The sequence below is a fragment of the Barbus barbus genome (assembly GCF_936440315.1).
Source record: "Barbus barbus genome assembly, chromosome: 39".
NCBI lineage: Eukaryota > Metazoa > Chordata > Actinopteri > Cypriniformes > Cyprinidae > Barbus > Barbus barbus.
The window spans coordinates 16,130,947-16,154,267 of NC_136717.1; the positions used below are offsets into that span (position 1 = coordinate 16,130,947).

General features: G+C 36.2%; 1 protein-coding gene across 1 annotated transcript in view; it reads right to left on the reverse strand.

The window, feature by feature from the left end:
• col7a1l (collagen type VII alpha 1-like) overlaps positions 1-23,321 on the reverse strand; it is a gene marked incomplete at its 3' end in the record, with an annotated part of 53,626 nt that overhangs the window by 25,879 nt on the left and 4,426 nt on the right. The window contains exons 2-42 of the mRNA XM_079399820.1: positions 21,825-22,005; positions 21,535-21,694; positions 19,350-19,443; positions 18,430-18,603; positions 17,437-17,600; positions 17,133-17,262; positions 16,888-17,004; positions 16,649-16,804; positions 15,698-15,814; positions 15,462-15,608; positions 15,102-15,221; positions 14,232-14,390; positions 14,007-14,120; positions 13,679-13,828; positions 10,524-10,661; positions 10,280-10,426; positions 10,071-10,190; positions 9,207-9,353; positions 8,176-8,439; positions 7,564-7,703; positions 7,290-7,413; positions 7,053-7,196; positions 5,997-6,184; positions 5,831-5,908; positions 5,724-5,741; positions 5,620-5,646; positions 4,635-4,703; positions 3,964-4,044; positions 3,816-3,842; positions 3,411-3,455; positions 3,267-3,335; positions 3,056-3,151; positions 2,838-2,864; positions 2,675-2,728; positions 2,319-2,390; positions 1,987-2,046; positions 1,845-1,871; positions 1,709-1,753; positions 1,469-1,504; positions 751-795; positions 3-38 (exon numbers count right to left, since the gene is read on the reverse strand). Of these exons, the coding sequence (XP_079255946.1) occupies positions 3-38; positions 751-795; positions 1,469-1,504; positions 1,709-1,753; positions 1,845-1,871; positions 1,987-2,046; positions 2,319-2,390; positions 2,675-2,728; positions 2,838-2,864; positions 3,056-3,151; positions 3,267-3,335; positions 3,411-3,455; positions 3,816-3,842; positions 3,964-4,044; positions 4,635-4,703; positions 5,620-5,646; positions 5,724-5,741; positions 5,831-5,908; positions 5,997-6,184; positions 7,053-7,196; positions 7,290-7,413; positions 7,564-7,703; positions 8,176-8,439; positions 9,207-9,353; positions 10,071-10,190; positions 10,280-10,426; positions 10,524-10,661; positions 13,679-13,828; positions 14,007-14,120; positions 14,232-14,390; positions 15,102-15,221; positions 15,462-15,608; positions 15,698-15,814; positions 16,649-16,804; positions 16,888-17,004; positions 17,133-17,262; positions 17,437-17,600; positions 18,430-18,603; positions 19,350-19,443; positions 21,535-21,694; positions 21,825-21,991 (4,293 nt within the window). The 5' untranslated portion in view covers positions 21,992-22,005. The remainder of the gene's footprint in view (positions 1-2; positions 39-750; positions 796-1,468; positions 1,505-1,708; positions 1,754-1,844; positions 1,872-1,986; positions 2,047-2,318; positions 2,391-2,674; positions 2,729-2,837; positions 2,865-3,055; positions 3,152-3,266; positions 3,336-3,410; positions 3,456-3,815; positions 3,843-3,963; positions 4,045-4,634; positions 4,704-5,619; positions 5,647-5,723; positions 5,742-5,830; positions 5,909-5,996; positions 6,185-7,052; positions 7,197-7,289; positions 7,414-7,563; positions 7,704-8,175; positions 8,440-9,206; positions 9,354-10,070; positions 10,191-10,279; positions 10,427-10,523; positions 10,662-13,678; positions 13,829-14,006; positions 14,121-14,231; positions 14,391-15,101; positions 15,222-15,461; positions 15,609-15,697; positions 15,815-16,648; positions 16,805-16,887; positions 17,005-17,132; positions 17,263-17,436; positions 17,601-18,429; positions 18,604-19,349; positions 19,444-21,534; positions 21,695-21,824; positions 22,006-23,321) is intronic.

Consider the following 23,321-nt stretch of genomic DNA (forward strand, 5'->3'; position numbering starts at 1 on the left):
ACCTCGTCACCCTTTCGTCCAGCAGCTCCAGGGAAGCCCTAAAGTTTAAAAAGAAAAAGTAAACTTTCCCTCTAATCATTGCAAGAATTATGAAATTAGTATTCAGCAAATATGAATGACCTCAGGTGCTTTCAGCGATGTTAGATGTCTAGTGTGGGCTCTCTGAGAGCATCTTTAGAGCTGCGGTAGAGCTCTAAACCAAACGTTTTATCATGCCATAGTGTTTCTACAGGGAACCGAGGGATAATGAGGAGTCGAATCGTTGGCGAGTGTCCTTGATCTCCTCTCTGAAGCCTTGGGTTTAATAATGACTGTAGACGTTTAATTTGAAACTAACTGAAAATCTGAATTGCCAGAGATGGACATGCAGTGGCAAGGTTGCATGAGAAAGATATAATAATAAAGTATTTATTAATGTTTTGTGTGTGTAATTCTCTTGCCGTCTTATTATTAGGTGGAAACTCCATTCAGATGTTTCTTTTTTTAATCAGGTCCATAATAATGGATCCTTAGTTTGACATGTATTTTGGAGTCCATCACCGGCCGAAGAGCAGAGAGGGGGCGTTTTTCCTTTCTCTTAATTGACTCTTTTAAATTCCCCCGAGATCTACAGCTCATCCTTGCTCTTAATAGAACTTCGACAGCACCATACAGAGTGGAAAAGTTTGAAGAGCGAACAAACAAATTTTTTTCCTGCAGTTGCTATTTCTATTTTTTAGGGAAGTGACGAGGTAAAAGTTATGGACTTACTGCAACTCCTGGAGGCCCGATAGGTCCAATTTCCCCACGTTCACCCTGTCAAACAAAGCAAGATGTGGATTAAGCTTACTGATGGATTTATTATTTGTAATTTATGTCATTGAAAACAAATGTCAGGTGTCAAATAATACCTACATGCAAAAAAATGTATGTTCCATCAGATAGCCGTAATTGTGAAATACACTTAAGAGGGTGGTTAGGTCTTGTATCATCCTAAACAGGGTTATGTTTATGACTAGCTAGCTGACTATACATTATCCAACTTATAACATGACTGTTTACCAAATATACAAATCAATGGACATGAAATATTGATTTGAGTCAAAATTATATTATTATGTGAGAGGAAAGAGCCAGAAATGTCTTAAAACAAAGATATCTGAACACAGAATCAAGTATTCCAGACAGCATATTTTAATTCACAAGAAGCTAATGTTGATGTTTAGTGCATTTGATGTTTAAAAAGATTCCATATTTCAATGAGGAAACACTTTTCTGACCACAATACTAGTAAACTGAACTGATTTTACGTTTTTGAACATGTTGAAAGGTCAAGTACGATGCATTATGGATAAGGTTATTAAATACAGAGCAGCAGCCGCAGACTTGATGTGATTGATTTTTTTTATTTTAATTTAGAGAAAGAGCATATAAATAAAACAGAGCTGTAAGAAAGCCATGTGCCTTACTAAAATGTGTAAAATCATACCTTGCCTCCTTGATCTCCTTTAAGACCCTTTTTCCCCTAAACACAGACAAAAACACAACAACAGAGAAACACCCCTGCCATTAAGAAGCACTTTACATTTATTAAACAAAATTGTGTCTAAGGTTGACATCTGTTAAAAGATTCATGGTAATTCTCTGTGAAAGACAGGCATAATTTAACAGCACAAATTTACAGACAAAACACACTGATGCTGAAATGGTTGTGTATAGTTTGACAAACCCGAGGGCCTGTGATTCCTTGGACTCCTTGGATTCCTACTTCGCCCTTTGGATGAATATAGAAACTACAAATTACACATTGCACAAGACAATTGTCTTTTACTCTGCTCCATTGATTTTAAATGCAACATGCTTACCTTTGGGCCTTGTAGTCCTGTATTACCCTGAAAAATTGATTAGCACTGACTTAATTACCCTTAAGATTTTTCACCGTGGAACATGCATACATTTAATGAAATACTAATATGACTGTGCTTTGAGTTCATCAGAAGCACATACCTTTTCTCCTTTTGACCCAAGTGGACCTTGAACACCCTGAATTCCGATTCCTTCCTCTCCCTTTATGATGAACACAAAAGAAATTCAATCAAACAACCAGCTGCACTAATTTTAGCTTCATGCAGTCCTGACACAGTGGAAGGGCAATTTTTTTTTACAGCTCTCCGAACAATGAGACTTCCAAAAAGATAGCAGGCAGATGAGAAGAGAAATTTAATTTATGCATTTTAACTGTCTTGGGCAAGCTGTAGGAAGTCATTGCTTAAAATAGCTTTTATACCACTGCTGAAAGTACAAAATGACATATGAAACTCTTTTAGATATTCTCAAACCTTCTCCCCCTTCTGCCCAGGAAGTCCTGGAATTCCATCCACTCCCACTGGTCCTGGTAAACCTGGTAGACCCTAGGAAAACACATCCACAAGAATAAATTACTTATTTCATTTTATACAATTTAAAACACAACCTTCTAAATGGCTTACATTCAAGAAAATTGGCAAATTGCTAGCCAATTTGTATTTGCATATAAAACAGGAAATTTTGGTTATTTATCTACAACTCTACAACTAGCTGTTTCTACATATTAATCTGGAATAGTAAAGTATTTGTATTAATAGTATAAAATCGAAAAATAGTAAACAATACACAGAGTATCTTTAAAAGAGTAAGTCTTAAAGCATGCACTAACATTACTTCCATGCTCCCCGTTTTCTCCTTTCGGACCCGGTTTTCCACGTGGACCCTAAAGAATGTGAGAAGCATCATAATCATACATTTACGACAAATTTTGCATGTATATTTTATATAAAATCTTAAATGGTAATTTGTTCAATGAGCAGTAGATGACTTACTTTAGGACCAGATTCTCCAGTCTCGCCCTAAGAGGAAGAAAAATACCCAAAAAAATGCAAATACCACATGTTGCATGAGAGTATGGACTTGTACTGTAACTTTATGTTGTGCATTAAAGCTACATCTTATATACATGCAGTAAAAACATTAACAACTAACATGAGATGTTTTTTTTTTAAATACAGATGTGTGCATACTCCTCATATTTCATACTAACCTTAACAGAGAGTCCAGGAGATCCCGGAGACCCAGGCAAACCAGGGAGTCCTGGAGGACCTGATACCCCTGGGACCCCTGGAGCACCTGGAGGGCCCTTTAAATCAAGGGGGAAAAGCATCCAAATGCAGTTATAATTTTTAGTAGATTAGTTGCATGTCATGCAATGTAAACAATTCAATACAGCTGTATAGTACAATACAATCACTTACAGAAGATCCAGGTTCGCCTTTACGTCCTGGAAGAACCTCCATACCTCCCATAACATAGCCCGGTTCACCCTACATGGGAAAAAAATAATAATAATAAAATACCACTATACAACATATCAAATGCTTGTCAGTTACTAAACTTACTCTCTCTCCTCTCTGTCCTTTAGGTCCAGTATTACCAAGAGGCCCCTGAGATTGTGAGGAAGAGAGATAGGAAAACAGATGTAAAGGAAAGGTTGGTCTGATTGTCACAAGTCACTTCAGAAAAGTATCAAACTGTTTAAAACGTGAGATATTTAATAAAAGAGGGTGAACCTTTAAAAGAAAGTGGGGGCAAATACTCTACACTGACTAGCCGTGATCATTCCTCATTACTCCCTCTGTGAATCACTCAAAGATAATTGCAGGTTTTACTAAGATATACAAAGGGCTAGGACATCGCGTACATGTTTTAAATAAGTATACTAACTACCATTTCAAGAATATACCGACTTAAATTTCGCCACCTACACTGTTTTTTATATAGTGAGATCTAAAAGAGACACTTACCATGTCACCAGGAATTCCAGGCACCCCCTGAATCAGATTAAGAGATTGTTTATGCATATTCACAACTGTAATCAACAATATTCTTCTCGGTAAGCTACATTTGTTACATATTTAGCTGCATTAGACTGAATTTCGATCTATCTTTTACCCTTTGTCCAGGAGAACCTGGAGGTCCAGTTCTACCCGGTCGTCCTGGTAAACCCGGAATACCATCCGTTCCGGGAAGACCCTGATAAATGCAAAGTGGGAATGATACAGACAAGAAAAAAATTTTATTAGTACAATCTTATATAATATACACAAAAACAAAGAAATTGTTTGATATTCCTCAAATATAACAACAGAATATCTTCAGTGCACATTTGAAAGCATATTTTGAGAGCAATATGAATCCACGCATTCACATTGATACATATCACAAAAATAAATAATGAAACATCATAACAATACTGATCTTTTTACAAGACCTGTCACATTTAATTTGTTATTCAAAAGAGTCGCTTTGATATGACAAGTGCTTTCATGTGTCGCCTTTTCAAAGAGATAACAGGAAGAAAAAAAAACAAAGTGCGAATAGCACCCCGTACAGAGACAGATCTCTGATATTAATAATTAGATTTAATCCTTTAATCTACTAAAACAACAACCGGGTCACAAAAACAATCTCATCATTAACAGAACAGCTCGGTTTAAATATTAAAGTAATTAACATAAGCATCAACATGTAATTATGAAGACAGAGAGGGGGTGTTTTATTTATGTTTATTTAAGTTTGTGTTTTGGAACGGCATGAGTGCTTCAGATGTTGGATGTACTCACCCGTTCACCCTTTTCCCCTTTGACCTTTAAAGAGAATGAATCATAATGCCCCGGGCCTTGCTTGAGTTGCTATTTCAACAGAAAAACAGAAAAAAAAGAGAAATACTCTTCAAATAATAGTGCAGGAAAGACACTAGATTTTTACTTTTTTTTAGACATTGTGTGCGCAAAACTAGTATTTGTAATGGTTAACTAAAACTAAGATTATTAAAAACATTCTCGTTAATTCAAATATATGAAATAAAATTAACTATACTGCAAATATTAGATGAAAAATTCTAAACTAAATGAAAATGAGAAATGTTGACAAAGTGAAATGAATTTGAGCACTAAAACTACTAACTGAAATAAAAATAAAACTGAAATAAAAAATAAATAAAAACTATTTATAAATATTAACAATTAACAATGGCAAAAGCACATAAAATGACTAAAAACTTAACTAAAATTAAAATGAAAACTGAAAATATACAAATAAAAGCTAATCAAAACATGAATAAAAACTAAAAGCAGATAAATAATACTAAAATAACAAAACAAAAATAATAGACAAAATGTGTTAAAATTAATTGAATTTTAAAATGAATAGAAATTAAACAAAAAGTCAAATAAAAACTGAAAAAATATTAAAAAATCTAAATCAAAATATTAATAAAACTATAAAAATATACAAATAACACTATGCAAAATTTGCAGTTATGATGCTAGGGTGTTCTGGGTTGTTGGTAGGGCACTGCTTACAAGACTCAAGTGCCTCCTTCAATTTAAGTCTTTTAGCCCAATGTATCATCTGTCATGCTAATATTGTTAACCCCTACCCCTAATTAATACTAGCAATAATAATACTGATGTGACCTTGGTAAATATCCCTAACAAGAGAGAAAGCCTGTCTGTCAGAGTTCAAACAGAATGAAGTGAGCCACTGAGATTAGTGAGAAGGCAATATAGAAATGAAGAAATAGCAGTCTGCTGCTGTCTAACATACCAGGCCACCATGACCAAATCCATCGCCCTGCAGTGGAGAAATTAGATATAATCATATCATCAGTTATAATAATTTGATCGATAACACACATAACAGCCTCTTACCTTCTCTCCTTTCTGACCCTGTGAACAACAACAAACCGGGAATGAGGATTCATATAAGACACGGCATGATACAGTAGCTGTAGTAAGGATGTAGAGGAAGTGTTTACCTTGCAGCTAAGAGGACAGGGCCCTTCTGGTTTACTGAGAGCTTCTGGGTCATCCGTAGGTGTGTCCAGTTGAGCAGACTAAGACAAAGGTAAATACAAATCTGAATTATGCAGCATGTATTGTGAAAATAATACTCATAATTCTTCTCGGATCTGCATGGCCCACCTCATCATGTTGTTTGAACTCTGATTGTAAGGCCTCGCTACAGAGGCTGCTAATAAGCTCTCTTTCGATGGTTGGAAGATCGTCGAAATCACTGGCAAAGAAGATGTTTTTGTAAGTGGTGGGAGAGGCGATGGTCCTCAGCTCCTCAATATCTGCATGAGCGATGCCGATGGCCAACACACTAACACCTAATACACAAATACACATTAAAAAAGCATTCATTCGGCCTTATACTAAGGTGTTACTAAATTATGATGAAGTAAATAAACACATGATGACTCTCAGAATTTTAGGGTCAGTACATTTTGCACTTTTCGAGAGAAAATTGAAATTAATACTTTTATCCAGGAAGGACACATTACATTTTTCAAAGGTGACAAAAAAAAAAAAAATAATAATAATAATAAAAATCTACTTTAAATAAATGTTACTTTAACATTTTAAAGTTAACATCACAATTTTCAGTATTGTGAGAAAATAATTGTGAAATATAAACTCAGAATTACCTTTCTAATTTAGTTTTCGTCCCATGGTGGAAAAAAGCTTCCAAAGTTAACAGTTCTTTTAAATGATAATAATATTTTTAGTGCTGTCAAACGATTAATCGTGATTAATCGCATCCAAAATGTTTTTGTTTACATAATATATGTGTGTATACAGTGTATATTTATTATGTATATATAAATACAAACACATGCATGTATATATTTAAGAAAAGTATGTTTATATATTATATATATTTATATATAATATAAAATATAATAATATGAATATATACATGTATAAATGTAAATATTTTCAAAATATATACTGTATGTGTGTGTATTTATATATACACATCATAAATATACACAGTACACATATATAATGTAAACAAAAACTTTTATTTTGGATGCGATTAATCGCGATTAATCATTTGACAGCACTGAATATTTTCCAATATTACAGTTTTTGCTGTATTTTTGAAAAGAGACAGCATTGTACAGCATTTTGAACAGCATTGTATATTTAGTTGTGTTCGAATATAATATCAGTTTGATTATTGATATTACTCACCCAGAGCATGTGCTATCCTGGATGGTGGCTCTACGTCATCCTGTGCTCTCCCGTCTGTCAGTAACACTAACACGTGAGGGACTTCCTGTCTCATACCCAAAGACTCCTGAAACATCTCCCTAAGGACATAGCTGATCCCACGACCTACACACACGTTTACAATCATCACATTTTAAATGAGACATCACCCTAATATTTAGCATTAACAATTTTTAATCTTTGAATGTATTTGTGCACCTGTTTTTGTGTTCCCCCCTCCGTAGCGGACTTCACGGAGTGCTCTCAAAACGGAGTTACGGTCTTTGTGAGTGTTAAAGTTGAACTCGATCCTGGGCTGATCACTGTAGTGAACTACTGCTATCTAAGGCAAGTTAATGAGATGGTTTAGTCCACACTTACAGCACATTAGATGTTTGTGCTCATTATGAGACTATAGATTTAGTGACTAAGACAAATATTCATCCCAAATGAGTTCATCCCTTTAATTTAGTATAGCATTAGCATGTCCTACCTGTGTTCCTTTAGGTCCTATAGAGGGGAAATAGGTGACGATTCTAAACAGGAAATCCTTCAGCTTGCCAAAGTTATTAGTTCCAATGCTCCAGGATTCATCGACCAGAAACACAATATCTGCCTTCACCCTGCCACACACTAACAGATAGAAGCACACAATTCATTCACATTGTGTAGACAGTGCAGCAAAATTTCTACACTTCTTAAAGGCATCATATCATGGGAAATCAATTATTAACAGTTAATTAATTCATTATTAGCTGTCTATTCTCTTTAATTGTGTGGTATATTCCAGCACAGATGTAAAGTTGACAATGTAACGCCTGATAGAAATAGTTTTTGTTTCAAATTTTACATGCAAATGGAACATTTACAAGTTCAAAAAGGCAGAGGGTGGGAAAAGGGCATGAAAACTAAACAATGAATGTTTCTGGTGCATAAAACCTTAAATTTACATTTTAAGTGGATATCAGGGAAAATATCTCAAATGTTTTAAAAAAAGACCTCTTTAAAACTTTAGCAGAAGCTTTTACATTTTAAGTTGAAAATTTTACTTGAAAACTGGAAAAAACAACAACAAATGATTAAGACCCAGTTTAATCGGATTGACCTGGTCCAGGTGGAGGTGTCTCGACAGACAGGGTGGTTTGGTCTTTTACTGTGGTAACTCTGGTCAGTGCTGAAGCCGTTTGGCCAGTGGTGATCTGAGGCCTCACAGCGAGTCTCTGAGTGGTAGTGGGTGCGCTGGGGGCTTTGACCAATGGGGTGCGAGCGTTTCTGGTTGTGGTGTGGAGGGGCAGGTCATTGATTTTGGTATTAGCAGAGACAGGGGCCGGCGTGGGGCTCTGGACAGGAATGAGACGAGGAGCTCCCACTGTAAGACAATCACAAAAAGTCCTGAGCTCAAACAAACCAGTTTTGCTTTTACTATACACCACTGTTCAAAGGTTTGGAGTCTCATATGGCCACCAAGGCTGCATTTATTGATCCAAAACACAGTAGAAACAGTAATATTGTGAAATATGTCGATATGTTAATATATATGAAAAAAAGTGTAAATTATCTTAAGTGTAATTTATTTCTTTGATAGCAAAGCTGAATTTTCAGCAGCCATTACTCTAGTCTTCAGTGTCACATAATCCTTCAGAAATCATTGTAATATGCTGATCTGCTGCTCAGGAAACATTTCTTATTAATATCAATGTTTGAAAACATTTGTGCTCCTTAATATTTTTTATGGAAACCGTGATTTTTTTCAGGGTTCTTTGGTGAATAGAAAGATACAGAGATCAGCATTTATTTGCAATAGAAATAATTTGTAACTTTATAAATGTTTTACTATCAATTTAATGTGTCCTCGCTGAATAAAAGTATTAATTTCTTAAAAAGCACACACACTGCTGACCCCAAACATTTAAACAGAAGTGTGTTTTAAAAATACACTTTCCAACAAAAACTTTTCCTTCCCTAACCAGCATTCAGCACAAAAACAGACTTTTTTATGAACAGATAACTTAATTTACACCAGTTGTGTCTAATACATCAATCATGCCTTACAATATAAGTGCAACATTATAAATAAATAATAGCAACTTTTCAAAAACTATAATGCTAATGATATTTGCAGAGATAAGGCCTTACAGATCCTTTTAGTGATGGTTGTGACCGGACCCTCCACTTCCCCATAAAGTGGTCTGATGGAAAATATATAAGTTCTGCCATACATGAGATCTCGGATCTTATAGGAGGTGAACCTAGAGCTCAGCAGATCAGAGGAGATGTCCACCTCTACACAGAACACAGATAGACAATTGCATTAGGACAAAATAATGTCAGCATGACTGTGACAAAAACTGGAACATCTGGTAGCGTCTGTCATCTGCAAAAAAACTAAACGAAAACATTTACCACAGATTTGAGATGCCATAAACTCTTTTATATCAGTTTAATACACTTCAAGGACACAGCGACTTCCAGAATCTGAGTTCTGTGTCTTATGTGTCATAAGCTAAAATAAAAGTCCACTTTTAAATTCCTCATAGCCTTCATGTTATCACATCCTCATTAGAAGACCCTGTTGATGTCATCAAGATAACATGAATGGATCACAGATCTCTTCATGACCTTATCTACGCTGTCTATTCTCTTTTTTATGTCTTGTATATCAGACAAATCAGCTTTTGTGAGAGGAACTCTTATTACAAGAGTTTATCTGAAATTAGTTTTTCCCTGCTATTTAGCAACACTCATTAACAAATAAAAGGTTCTAAACCATCTGAGCAGTGCTGGAGCCTAAAGCCAGGTATCAGCTAGGATAATCTACTGTAATAAAATAATATATGATATATAAATAATCTTTTAATTAATTTATTTATTTTTGCATATCTCCATTACCATGGATTATATATAATTTATATATGCTTTAGGATATTTTTACACATTGAAAGTCATGTGTGTAAATGAAGGTGAAGTCTGTCTGTAAATATGTTTTATAATGTTTCTGACCTGATATATGTCTCCAGGACAGCAGGTATCCAGATGCTCCAGTTACACTGGTCCAGTTCAGTACAGTGCTGTTGTCGGTGGTGTTCAGAGCATTGAATCCAGTCACCTTGGGCAGATCCACTGTAACAAAACAACAACATTAATTCAAATACTTATTATTTGTACATTTACATGAAGACAAGCAGGCTGAAATATTAAAAGCGACTCACATGTGCGAGCGGTCACCATTACTGGACTTCCCTCTTTGCTTCTGACCACTGCAGAAACCTGGATCTTGTATGCAGAGCTGGCAGGCAGATCAGTGATGGTGAAGGACGTGGCAGAAGAAGATACAACCTCACTCTTTTTTTCCCCACCTAAGAGAAAAACACAGAATAGCAGAGCAAAGATGATGGATGGATTGTAATCAAGTGTTACCTGTAATGGATTGTAATGAGGGCTGCTAGTACCCACCATGGAAAGGGCTCCAAGCGATCTTGTACCCAGTGACCCGTGGTGTTTTCTTCCAGGCCAGTTTGAATGAGTTGGCACCAATGTCCACAACTTTTACTTCCCGAACTGTCTCAATCAGCTCAGAGTCTGTCAAAGAGGCTGCAAATGCATAAAGGTAAAACAATTAGTAACAGATGGTTTTCATAGAAATAATTCAAACATAAGTATTATTGTTTTTAAACATAAGTATACATGCATTTTAAAATGCATGTATTATTTAAAAATGTATTAAAATTGAATTTATTCATATAATTTTTTTTTACAGATATTAAATCCAGAGAATATGACTCGTAAGGAATTATAATCCAATATGTATGGCATATCCAAGTTAAAACAGGTTAAATAATTTTATGGTATTAAATATACATAGGTGATGTTATTTGGTATTTATAGTTGTTATACAGTGTTTAAGTGCAATGTAGCTGCGTTCTGCTTTTCACAGTGTGGTCTGTGAAACTGTGAAGATGTGCTGATAACAGTGAAGCTGACAGCAGTGAAACACACACTGAGCTTCAGTAAAAATACTGCTCTATACAGCTGTGGTTGCTAAAGATGGGGGCTCAAACACAGGAGCTGTCAATCAATCTCATGATATCCCTCAATCCCATTAGAACAATGGGAGGAACATCCCCGGACCCTGACCGTCTGAAGTGCCTAATTAACTGAGCAGAGTTTTCTTCTTAAGGATTTGATAAATGATATGTGCCTGTCAAACAGTTGTCATTGCAAGAAGACACAGAGCCAAACTGAGCAGTCCAACCAGACTAAAAAGTGTCCAGATTTGTTAGTACAGAGTAAAAGGAACAAAATAAAACACTGTGGAAGACTTAGTACAACACAGACAACAATAAAAGGAGCAGCATACCAGTATGGAGAGGCTGTAACTGTGAAAAGGTGAAATTAGCCAAAGTAAAACAAAAATGAGGAATAATCTAAGTTCCGGATTTTGGGTTTTGGTCGGTTTATTACCACAGAAATATCTCTAACTAGTCCTTTGTTTTCTTAAAAAATCGGAATGGTGATGCACTTACAATGGAAGTGGATGGGATGGAAATGGGAATGTTGTAATTTTATAAAACCATGTCAGTTCTTCTGCTAAAACTTGGATATAACTTTACACCAAAAAGGTTAGTAAGTGACTTTTTCGCACTAAAATCATGTTAACACTGTTTATATCTACAGTTGTGGTCAGAATTATTGGAACCCTTGGTAAATATGATCAAAGAAGACTGTGAAAATTAACCTGCTTTGTTAATCCTTTTGATCTTTTATTTAAAAAAAATCACAAAAAGCTAACCTTTCATTGGATAATAAGAATTTAAAATGGGGGGAAATATCATTATGAAATAAATGTTTTTCTCAAACACACGTTGGACACAATTATTGACACCTTTTTATTCAATACTTTTTGAAACCTCCATTTGTCAGTTTAACAGCTCTAAATCTTCTCCTATAATGCCTGATGAGGTTAGAGAACACCTGACAAGAGATCAGAGACCATTCCTTCATCCAGAATCACTCCAGATCCTTTAGATTCACAGCTCCATGACGGTGCTTCTTCTCTTCAGTTCACCTCACTCATTTTCTACAGGGTTCAGGTCAGAGGACTGGAATGGCCAGCAGAAGCTTGGTTGTGTGCTCAGTGACCCATTTTTGTGTTGTTTTTGAGGTTTGTGTTTGGATTATTGTACGGTTGGAAGATCCAAACATGGCCCATTATAAGATTTCTAATAGAATCAGTCACTTATTGATTTTTTATCTGTTGGTATTTGATAGAATCCATGATGCCATGTGTCTGAACAAGATGTCCAGGACCTCCAGCAGAAATATAGGCCCACAACATCACAAATACAGCAGTATATTTCATTGTACACATGGGGTACTTTTTATCCCTGTGTTCACCAAACCCATCTTGAGTGTTTGCTGCTAAAAAGCTAATTTTTTAGTTTCATCTGACCATAGAATCCAGTCCCATTTGAAGTGCCAGTCCTGTCTGATAACTGAATATGCTGGAGTTTGTTTTTGGATGAGCTAGGAGAATTTTTCTTGAAATCCTCCCAAACAACATGTGGTGATGTAGGGGCTGTTTGACAATTTTTTTTAAAGGTTTTCTGACCCCGAGACTCAACTATTTTCTGCAATTCTCCAGCTGTGATCCTTGAAGAGTCTTTAACCACTCAAACTCTCCTTCTCACCGTGCATTAGGACGATATAGACACACGTCCTCTTCCAGGCAGTTTCATTACATTTTCTGTTGATTGGAAATTCTTAATTATTGCCCTGATGGTGGAAATGGGGATTTTCACTGCTCTAGCTCTTTTCTTAAAGCCACTTCACTAATTTGTGAAGCTCAATTATCTTTTGCTGCACATCAGAAATATATTCTTTGTTTTTTCTCATTGTGATGGATGATTAAGGGAATTTGGGCTTTGTTTTCCCTCCTATTTATATTTCTGTGAAACAGGAAGCCATGGCTGGATAATTTCATGTTCATAATCACCCTAGAGTGCTCAAAATTGTGAATATGAATGGGAGTATACTTCAGAGATATTTTACTCTTAAGAATTTCTAGGGGTGCCAATAATTGTGTCCAACGTGTGTTTGAGAAAAACATTTATTTCATAATGATATTTCCCCCCATTTTAAATTCTTATTATCCAATGAAAGGTTAGCTTTTTGTGAATTTTTTAAATAAAAGATCAAAAGGATTAACAAAGCAGGTTAATTTTCACAGTCTTCTTTGATCATATTTACCAAGGGTTCCAATAATTCTGACCACAGCTGTATACTATGGAAATGGTGAATATTCTAATATTTACAAACTGGCTCCATTGTAAGGGTTTCATTGTAATCCAGATGTTTGCTTTTTTTTTAAATAAAAGGTGAGACGAGTTGATATTATTTTTTGTATTAATCAACACTGTCACACCAGTTGAGTTCAACTTGTAATGAACTCAGAATTTTCTTTTAAATGAATGTTTGTGTGTCTTGAGACAGAAGGACACATTTAACACATCCAGAAACAATACAAAGAAGGTTAAATCAAATACTGTGGCTACTATTTGTTTTTTGTTTTTTTGTGAATCTATTAATAAGTTCAAAGTAGTGAACCGTACCTGTTTGCTGTGAGAGAGTGATTGCTGGTCCTTCTGTGTTGCTGTAGAGCGCGTGAATGCTGACAGAATAAAGGGTTTGTGGCTGAAGACCAGTGATGCTGTGCTGTAAAATGCTGCGGTCAAGATATCGACTCTGAGGACTCACAAATTCTGGGACAGAACATCAACATTGTCAAACCTCTAATATGGAAAATATTATAGTTTAATGGGCCTTATTAAAATAAACTAGACATATTTATTTCAAATTCAACATTTTATTGTGAATAGAAAGTACATCGTGAATGAATTTTAGCGGGTTATAGAAAGTACAAAAATACCATGTTTTTACCTGAACTCCAGGTGAGTTTGTACTCTGTGGCCCCTACAATAGGACTCCATTCCACATCGATGGACGAGCTGGTGTATGACGTCACTTTAAAATTTGAGACATATCCGAGAGGCGCTAGGGAGCAGAACTTATGACATGAGACCCAACCAGCAAGCGCAAATATATAAATAATCACTGTCAGAATGTGTTTATCAAGTAAACATGACAAGGTGTCAGGTCACTCACAGGTCCTGAATGTAGCGGTGATGCCCGGACCAACCACAGAACCAAAGAGAACGTAAAGGGAAAGCACATACTCAGTGTCATGGACCAGATTCTTCAGAACATACTCAGTAGTGCTACCATTCAGAGCCAGCTGCCTGGGCCGATCTCTCCCTGTGAACTCTTCACATACATAAATACACACAAGTAAGTATTTATATACAATTTATATATTTATATTTGTATAACAATTAATACAAACACACATCAACATTGTATATTTATATTTAATATATATACAATTTATAATAAAAATAAATCTTACTTTCATGTTTCAAGACTTTTCTTTTTTTTTTAATACTTAACATCTAACTTCTAAGTTAGTCTCTAAATTTAGCCCTCTGTTTCTTTCCCCTTTCTCCATAAACTCATCCTCAGACTCATCTACATGTATGTGTCAGAGCGTTTGGTATGAGTCACAGAGCTCTCCTTCATCAGAATGTTCTTCCAGGTCGTTCTTTTAAAGCAGATGCCCACAGCCCATCACAGTGACAGAAGAGAGTCACTTTCAAAGACTCTTCTTTTGGAGGTGCTCTGAAGTGCCATCAATTAATTTCTCTCACACAGAGCCCCAAACTGACACACACACACACACACACACACACACACACATACAAATTCTCTTAAACACACAGATAAAGTTGACGGCATGAGTCATGAGGCGGCACAGCGACACCTCATGTTGTCACCAACCTGTCGCTTCCATGAAAAAGAGACTATAAATCAGAGAGAGAGGGGAAATGAAAAGAGAAACAGACTACAAAGTGAAACTGGAAAGTGGAGAATGGCCAAATGCAGGACAAGGAGATAGAAAAAAGGTACTTATATAGGTACCCGCAGTAGGACCCCAGGCCAATCTGTAGCCTGTGGCTCCAGGTACAGCGTTCCATGAGGTAACAGCGCTGCTAGTGCTCACCGCAGACGCTCTCAGGGTCTGTACTGCACTGCTTTCCACTGAGACAAAGAGAGAGAGCATCAGCATCTTCATACATGGCATGATTTGTTAGCATTATTGTAGGTTTTCACATTCAGTCTGCACTATTTTCAATGTCTAGCTGTTTTTAAGACACTGTGTTGAGTTAAATAACATATATTGAAACCCCGGTTCCATTGTGTTGGCTCCATCCAGCTGTTTTGGAAAGCAAGTATGTGTCCTGTGTAAATGGCTCCTTATAGTTGACATGTAACTCTCACATGTCTTAGCTTTGGCAGAAGTAACAGGTCCTTCAATGTCCACAAAGATGGGGTTGATGGTGATGGTGTACTCTGTGCCAGCATGCAGGCCCTGCACCATGTAGAAATTAAAGTTGTCTCCCAGGTTCACGTTTTCTATGTGTCCCTCTGCGGAAAGATGGAAGTAGAGATGTGTATGTGCATTTATGTTTTTAAATAGGCTGCATTTAATGTTGAAGCAGCTCAGCGCTCGTTACCTAATGATGACCAGGTGAGTCTGTATCCTGTGGCACCTCTGACAGACGACCAGCGGGCCTGAACTGTGTCTGTTGTGGCGTTCTGCACCAGCAGTTTATCAACTGGGACCAGTTTCACTGCAACACACATTATAAAAAATATAATTGTTTTACTAAAGTTGAACAGAAGAAGTAAAACACAAGAGGACGTTTTATATTTTATGTTAAATGTTTCTTCATGAAGATATGTGTTACACTGCCATCTAGTGGTTAAACCAGTAATATTATTATTATTATTAACAATAATGATTTTTATTTTAATGAGCCTTATTATTATTATTATTATTATTATTATAAATAATATTGCCATTTATTAAAATCATTATTGTTAATAATATGATGAATGGGAATGATGATGATAATAATAATGATAATTATTATTATTATCATTATCATCATCATTCCCAAACCATACAGTATTGAAGCACAACATTTAACACGTTTAATCAGTACATCTCTCTCTCTCTCTCTCGCTATATATATATATATATATATATATATATATATATATATATATAGCCTGCATTTCTTATTATTTATGTATATTTGTGTCCTTTTTATTTTGTTCATGCTCTGGATATTTTATTTCGTTTTTATGTAGATTTCATTTATATTTTATTTTATTTATTTGTGTATGTCTATTTACTCAAGCTCAGAAAGAGCTTTATTTTTTTCCCCTTTTTTTTTTGGACATGCAGCATTGTACAAACCTTATTAGACTACCAAATTTAAGTATAATACTATGATGGTACAGAGGTATGGTGATTATTCAGTGCTATGGTACAGTACATAAAGTTTCTGATGCCATCATTGTGGTACTGTATTATTTTGGAAGAGCAGAGTTTGTACATGAGGCATCAGATGAAACTATACTATAAAAGGAACGAAACAGAAGACAGAAGTCAGACTTACAAGTTTTCCCGGTAACAGATACAGTCTCACTGGGGCCCTCTGGGTAGATGGTGTAGATATCGACTGTGTACTCCTTGTCCTCTTCTAAAGTGTCAATCACATGAGAGGAGGCGTCACCCGACAGTATCTGATCGTAAATGAGGCCGGGTCTGTCCGCTGAGAACAAATGAAAGAATTTCTTAAAACAACATCTTTAAAATATCTCATATTCAGTCTTTGAGAGTGTGTTGATTTCTCACTTCTTGGAACATAAATTTTATATTTATCCACTTTTCCAAGCGAAGGTGTCCATCCCAGGCGTAAAGAGAACAGTCCTTCTTCAATCACACGGAAGTTCGAAACTGGGGGCAGAACAGCTGAAAAGAAAGCATATGCATGCTGAGACACTGCATTTAGACAATGGGAAAATTTGCTTAAAAATAAATGAAAGATGTACATTTATCATACTTAGAGACATTTTTAGTGTGTAAAGTTCAAAACGCACTGGTTTCTGTGGTAATAGTGGCAGATTCTCCTGTGCGTCCTGAATAGATGGCATATAAAGTGAGGGAGTATTCAGTCTTAGGACTCAACCCGGTTACTGGAGTACTACTAATATCTCCCTTCAGATCAATCTGAGAAACAAAAAGAAAATATTCTGAACAAACCACACATTCACACTTGCAAATACACAGTAAACATACAGTATTAGCTTATTGCCACATAAAGAAAACTGGTCCATGTGCAGCCTTCCATCTGCTTTGCTCTGCTGCATGGGGTGTACATATGCACAGGTGACCGTGTCTCACCTGTCTCTGCTGTGCCGGGAGCAGATGGCCCTTTGGAGACACAGGGGTGATGAGCAGCCTGTAGCCGGTAACGTCTCCTGTGGCCCGACTCCAGGTCAGCTGCAGAGAGCTGTAACTCAGCTCGCTCACTTGCAGATCTCTAGGTCCTACTATCCTCTCCACCACTACAGCAGACAGAACAGCACACAGGATAAGACAGAATTAGCTATTCACTGAGCTCCGTTGCTTCCCGATATATTATCAATTAGTCAATATTTGGCACTTTTCCTATGCAAGTCAATTAAGTATCTGTGGAAATTATGGAAATGATTTAAAAATGTGTAAAAACGGCAGGTCACTTAGCCCAAAAAATTTATGTTAAATATTTTATGTACAGATTTAGGTCATAAATAGAAGCAATAACTCGCGTTACTCATGTGCAATTTGATTTAACATTTTTGAATTTAAAACAATTAAACAAACAAAAAGCTAACCAAATAATGACTAATTGTGTGCATTTTACTGAAAATAAACCCGAGTAACACTTTACTTAAAGGCTTTATGTATAGTGCATTATAAAGGGTTATTAAAGGGTATAATGCATTATAATTATTCATAATGTGCATTGTAATACATTATATCTTGTTGTAGTGTAAATAATTATAACCAAATTTAAAATGCATAGTGTAACAATGAATTGATAAGTGTTATATTGTATTAACTGAGTTACAATTATTCATGAGATTGTACAATGCATTATATGGTGCTTTACAAGGCGTAATTTTGCATTAAAACTACTTTTATAACGCATTATACATAAACATGTTACCTAACATAAATCTCCCATTTATTTTTATGGTATCTTCCGTAAAGCTTGTCTGGGAGCAAAAGTAACCAAAGGAGGTGAGAGTTTAACGAAGCTGAACTTTAATGACTGCAATAAAAACCTTTCGTTACAATCAATCAATCAAGATAAGTTTCATTTTTCATAAGAAAACCTCATGGTGGTTTTACCAGGTGGCTTTTGCATAACAGGTCGCGGAGGTTCTGAAGCAGTGAAGCAGATGCGACGAGAAAGTTTGGGCAGAAGGTTCTCCAGGAAGGAGAAATCTGGGCTGAGCAGTAGATGTTCCTCATGGGGTTCTGTGACGATTTTTCTCATCTCAGCCTGATTGGCGTTCCTCACCCCTAATAGACACACAACACCAGTCAAAATAACACAGATTCTACACAGTTTGACATCATCATTTCTTACATATTATGGAATCAGGGCACATTGCAGGTCAAACTTGAACCTTCATCACCCATATGGGCACCATAACTATTCATTAACCACTATGTCACAACTCCAACGTGACTTTATTTTAAAATTGTCATAACATGGATGCCAGGTGTGTGTGTGTGTGTGTGTGTGTGTGTAGAAATGACCCTCATGTGTCTCAGACCCACTGAAGTGTTATCAGACAGTGTATCAGCTGTAAAGTGATGATGGGAGAACGTCACGGCATGTCACCCTGCTATACATGTGACTCAAAGATGTGTCAAACGGCCTGATATATTCACGTCTCTCTGGGAAAACTGATTAGAAAGGCAGGGCACGGTGTTAGTGTGTGTGTGTGTGTGATGAAGGGGGGCAAGAAGGAATGGGTTTGATGAAAAATTACAGCAATTAGTCGGCCACCGGGTAATGAGCCATAATTATTTCAGCACTCTGGGCGTCAAAACAGAAAGATTAAGAAAAAGTCAAGGAAACAAAGCTGACACACACAAACATACACTTGTTTTACGTCTTGCCTTGTTCGCCAATATTACCATTCACTGTAAATCACTGTACTATTGTTACTCTGAGCATGAGGGAGTGCAAACAGACACGTCATGCCCATTCAAACTACAACACAAACACTTCTGACATAAATACAAAGCTTTCAACTCACCCACAGCAAACAGGGAAATCCCACTATCTGCTACAGCTTTAGCTGGACCGTCCACCAGATCATCTGATTGGCCATTAGTGATCAGAACAGCAATCTGAGGCCAAAAAAAAGGAAAACATAAAGTGATGCTTTAGTGATCCCAACATGCAAAAGGGTGAATCTCACACGCAAACATGAGCCTAATTGTAATTAAAATTGTCACAACGCAAAAAATGTTAACGGTCTTTAAAAATTAGCTTTCTTTTTGCCTAAATATACTGGAGGAAAAAAAATACATTTAATGAATTGGACATATCAACTATACAAAGCTACTTTTAGCGCAAACAAAAAACCCAATAAAACTGGGTAAAACATGAAGATCCCCTTAAAAATTAAAAGATGTATAGATATATAAAAGGGTAAATCTCAAAAAGCCTACCGAGAAAGGTCCAACTTGTATTCAACCTTTACAGTACTTACAGTGTACAACTACTGAGTTATATGAGGGAACTACATGGACTTAATATGGGTTAAGGTTAGGTTTAGAGTCAGTTATTATAGTAAGTACATTGCTCATAAATGTAGAACAGGACTGTAAAATAAAGTGTTAACAGGAAAAAAAAACAGAAATTATATTTTGCTTATAGAAAATGAGGCCTACATTTACAGTAGGAACATTACATTTTTGCAATGTGACATTTTCAGGACAATCAGAACAATTTCAGTTACAAAAATGCATCAACAAATACTTTTATTCCTATTGTTTTGGTGTGAAATATGACTGGGACTTTTTCTTGTCAGCTTTCATGAAATCCACCCAAAAGTGTGAATTTTTAAAGGACTCAATCTGCCATTAAGAGCATCACGCTGATACTGATGCCCTTGAAAGCACACAGCATGAATTATCATCTCATTGCATACATAATTCCCCAACCGCAGCAGATCCAAACCTGCAAAGTCGCTTACACTCACAAATGAGTATTCTGAAAAGGAAACATCTCCTGGGTCACCTAAAGTTCACCAGCATTGGTCGCGCTGCGTCTGGGTTCCTCTTTATGCGCTCTACTAGCATGCCATTACAGTACATGTATGTGATGAGAGTTTTAATAAAAGGTGAAATCTCTGCAGTTCATTATAAACGCCCGCTCATTTCTCCACACCAGGTGCTTTACGGCAAGACCAGCAGCTGTGTGCGGTTTGGAATCCTAATCAAGCCCTAAATTAGGATGGGTGGGACACTGCGGAGCAGAGTGTGTGCACTGCAGCGCAGGACGTGATGCTCTGACAGAATCAATGCAGATTGCAGATGCAGCTCTTTGAGATATATAATTAGTTCTGTGTATATGTGACAGGATGTTTCATTTGGAAATGTAGCATTTCAATACTTTGCTGCAGTTTTAATAATGTACAGATATCACTGAGATTCAGTATTGAGGTGCAAATGAGGTGCAAATAAATATACAAAATGTGACCATGGAAAGCAGCATGACTGTCGTTTGATTGATTTACATTTATGCATCTTCATGCTAGGTGCACTCTTTATTGGAATCTATGGTTCCATGAAGAACTTTTAACATCCATTAAATCTATCTATTCAACAAAAGTCCCTTTATACAGTCTTAACAATAAAATTTCTTTATTGGTATCTATAGTTTCATGAAGAACCGTTGACATCCATGGATGCTTTCCATTCCACAAAAGGTTCTTTATGGTGGAAGACTATTGAAATGTTCTCCACACTAAGAAAAAAATGGTTATTTTAGGAACTGTTCACTTAAAGGTTCTTTGGGGAACCAAAAATTTATCTTCTATGGAATAACTGAGAAAAAAACTCAATTTTGGAACCTTTATTTTTATTTTTTTTCATAATCTTAATCCTCATAACTTTACATTAAACAACAAATATCTTCTGATTGGCTGTGATTGTGTCATATCTGGCAGCAGATTGTGGTCAGTGTGGACAAACTGATTGTTATGTTAAGGCGCTTAAAATTTTAATTAAATATGCAATGCTGTATAAAAGCCATTTTAAAATCTCTGTTGTGTCTCTAACGTGGGTTTTGTTGTGTGTGAACGTTTGTATTTATGAAGTAATTATAATGCAGCATCTATGCCACCTTTGCAGTGTAAAGTTAGTATTTTTCTCTCACAGCTGCGTTAGGCATGAAAAAGGTGTTTTGAAGTGATTGTGATTGAAGTGTCACACCTTTGGGGCGTTGTCTCTGATGATAGAAGGACTGAACACAGACTCGACAAGGAATTCCAATGCCAAGCCAGTGCGGCTGTTGCCTCCCTCATATGGCACCTCCTCCACAGCTCTAAGCACTTCCTCCAGAGTCGAATAATCTGTCAGAGCTATACGCATCCTAAACAAGGACACGGCCAGATGCATATGGAGTATGCAGTAAAGCAGTCAATTTGTGCTTACTAAGGTCAGGAATATACACACATCCAGTATATTATAGGAGAAATCAGCTCTCCGAGGATTATACTGACCTGGGCAAGTCAGAATAGACAGTCACTCCAAAGCGAATGCCTTCCTGTCCAACCACACTTCCCTGGAAGGCTCGGATGATGTCCGCTATGAACTCTTTGATCTGCTGGAAGCTGGTCGGACCCACTGACCAGGAATCATCCACCAGGAACACAATATCAGCAGGCATGGCTGTACGACATACTGAAAGAAGAAAAAAAAACTTTTTTTGTCAAATTATCTTATTTTATCATGGCTGAGACTGTTATATACACTGAACAAAATTATAAATGCAACACTTTTGTTTTTGCCCCCATTTTTCATGAGCTGAACTCAAAGATCTAAGACTTTTTCTATGTACACAAAAGGCCTATTTCTCTCAAATATTGCTCACAAATCGTTCTAAATCTGTGTTAGTGAATAAACAGATTTTATTAACATTAATAAAATCTAAATTTGTATCTGTTAATATTATTTAATGGACCTGAGCTAACATGTAACAAGGAACAATACATAGTTCATTTTTTACATGTACTTTTTTTTTTACTAATGTTACACTGTCACAAATGTATTGCACATTGTTAGTTATTGTTATTGCATTAATTAAGTGTTATCAAAATAATTTAAATTAATTTAACCACTCTCAAAAATCAATCAAATCAAAAATCAATCCAGGTTGTATTTTAGTTATACTTAAATTACATTTTTGCATCATATTTCAATACAAACTCAGGAACTGAAATGACTTGACATTCTTAGTTCAATTTTGAATCATATCTTTGAAGGGTCCAACCTCACTCTTATCAAGGCCTTCTTGTTCACATCTAGCAACAATGTGTCTGTCCACCATTAGATGGCAGTGTAGACTCAGAGAAAATATAGATTTTAAGAGCTGGTAAATTTATGCCATGTGACCTGCACTTTAGAAACCACATTAAACAGAAAGAGCAGCTAAAGGCTCAGAATAAGTCCTTGATCTGAATAAAAGTCCAGTCATCCAGTGCTTGTTATAGTTTCATATGACCTACAATTTCAGGTTGTTTTTTGAGCTTCATTTCTGGTAGTGTTCATCCTTAAACTGCATCCAAATATTCATTTATTTCTGTCTTTGATTGCTGCAAATGTGGCCTTGGTCATGAGGTGATTGCACAATCACTGTGAAACTTGTGATGGCAGGCACTAAGTGGACTGCAGATGTCCTTAGAATCAGATAACTCTCCAAAGACGAGCTGTTTTAGGCAGGAGCTAATCAGTACTAGATTAGATTTAATAGCAGCGGACAATATACAGCCAGATCTCACAGATGAGAGAACATAGTTTCACACACCCACACCTGAAATACAACAAAACTGAAGAAGACAAGTACATCCCAAGCTTTTCAACGCCTCTAACTCGCTCTCAGAAGAATACTTTGAAATATTATTTTTTCCCCCCCCAACAACCACAAGATGACAGATGCTATTATAAAATCAGAACACAATAGAGCTCTGGAAACAAACGTATATGCATTAAACGGCACA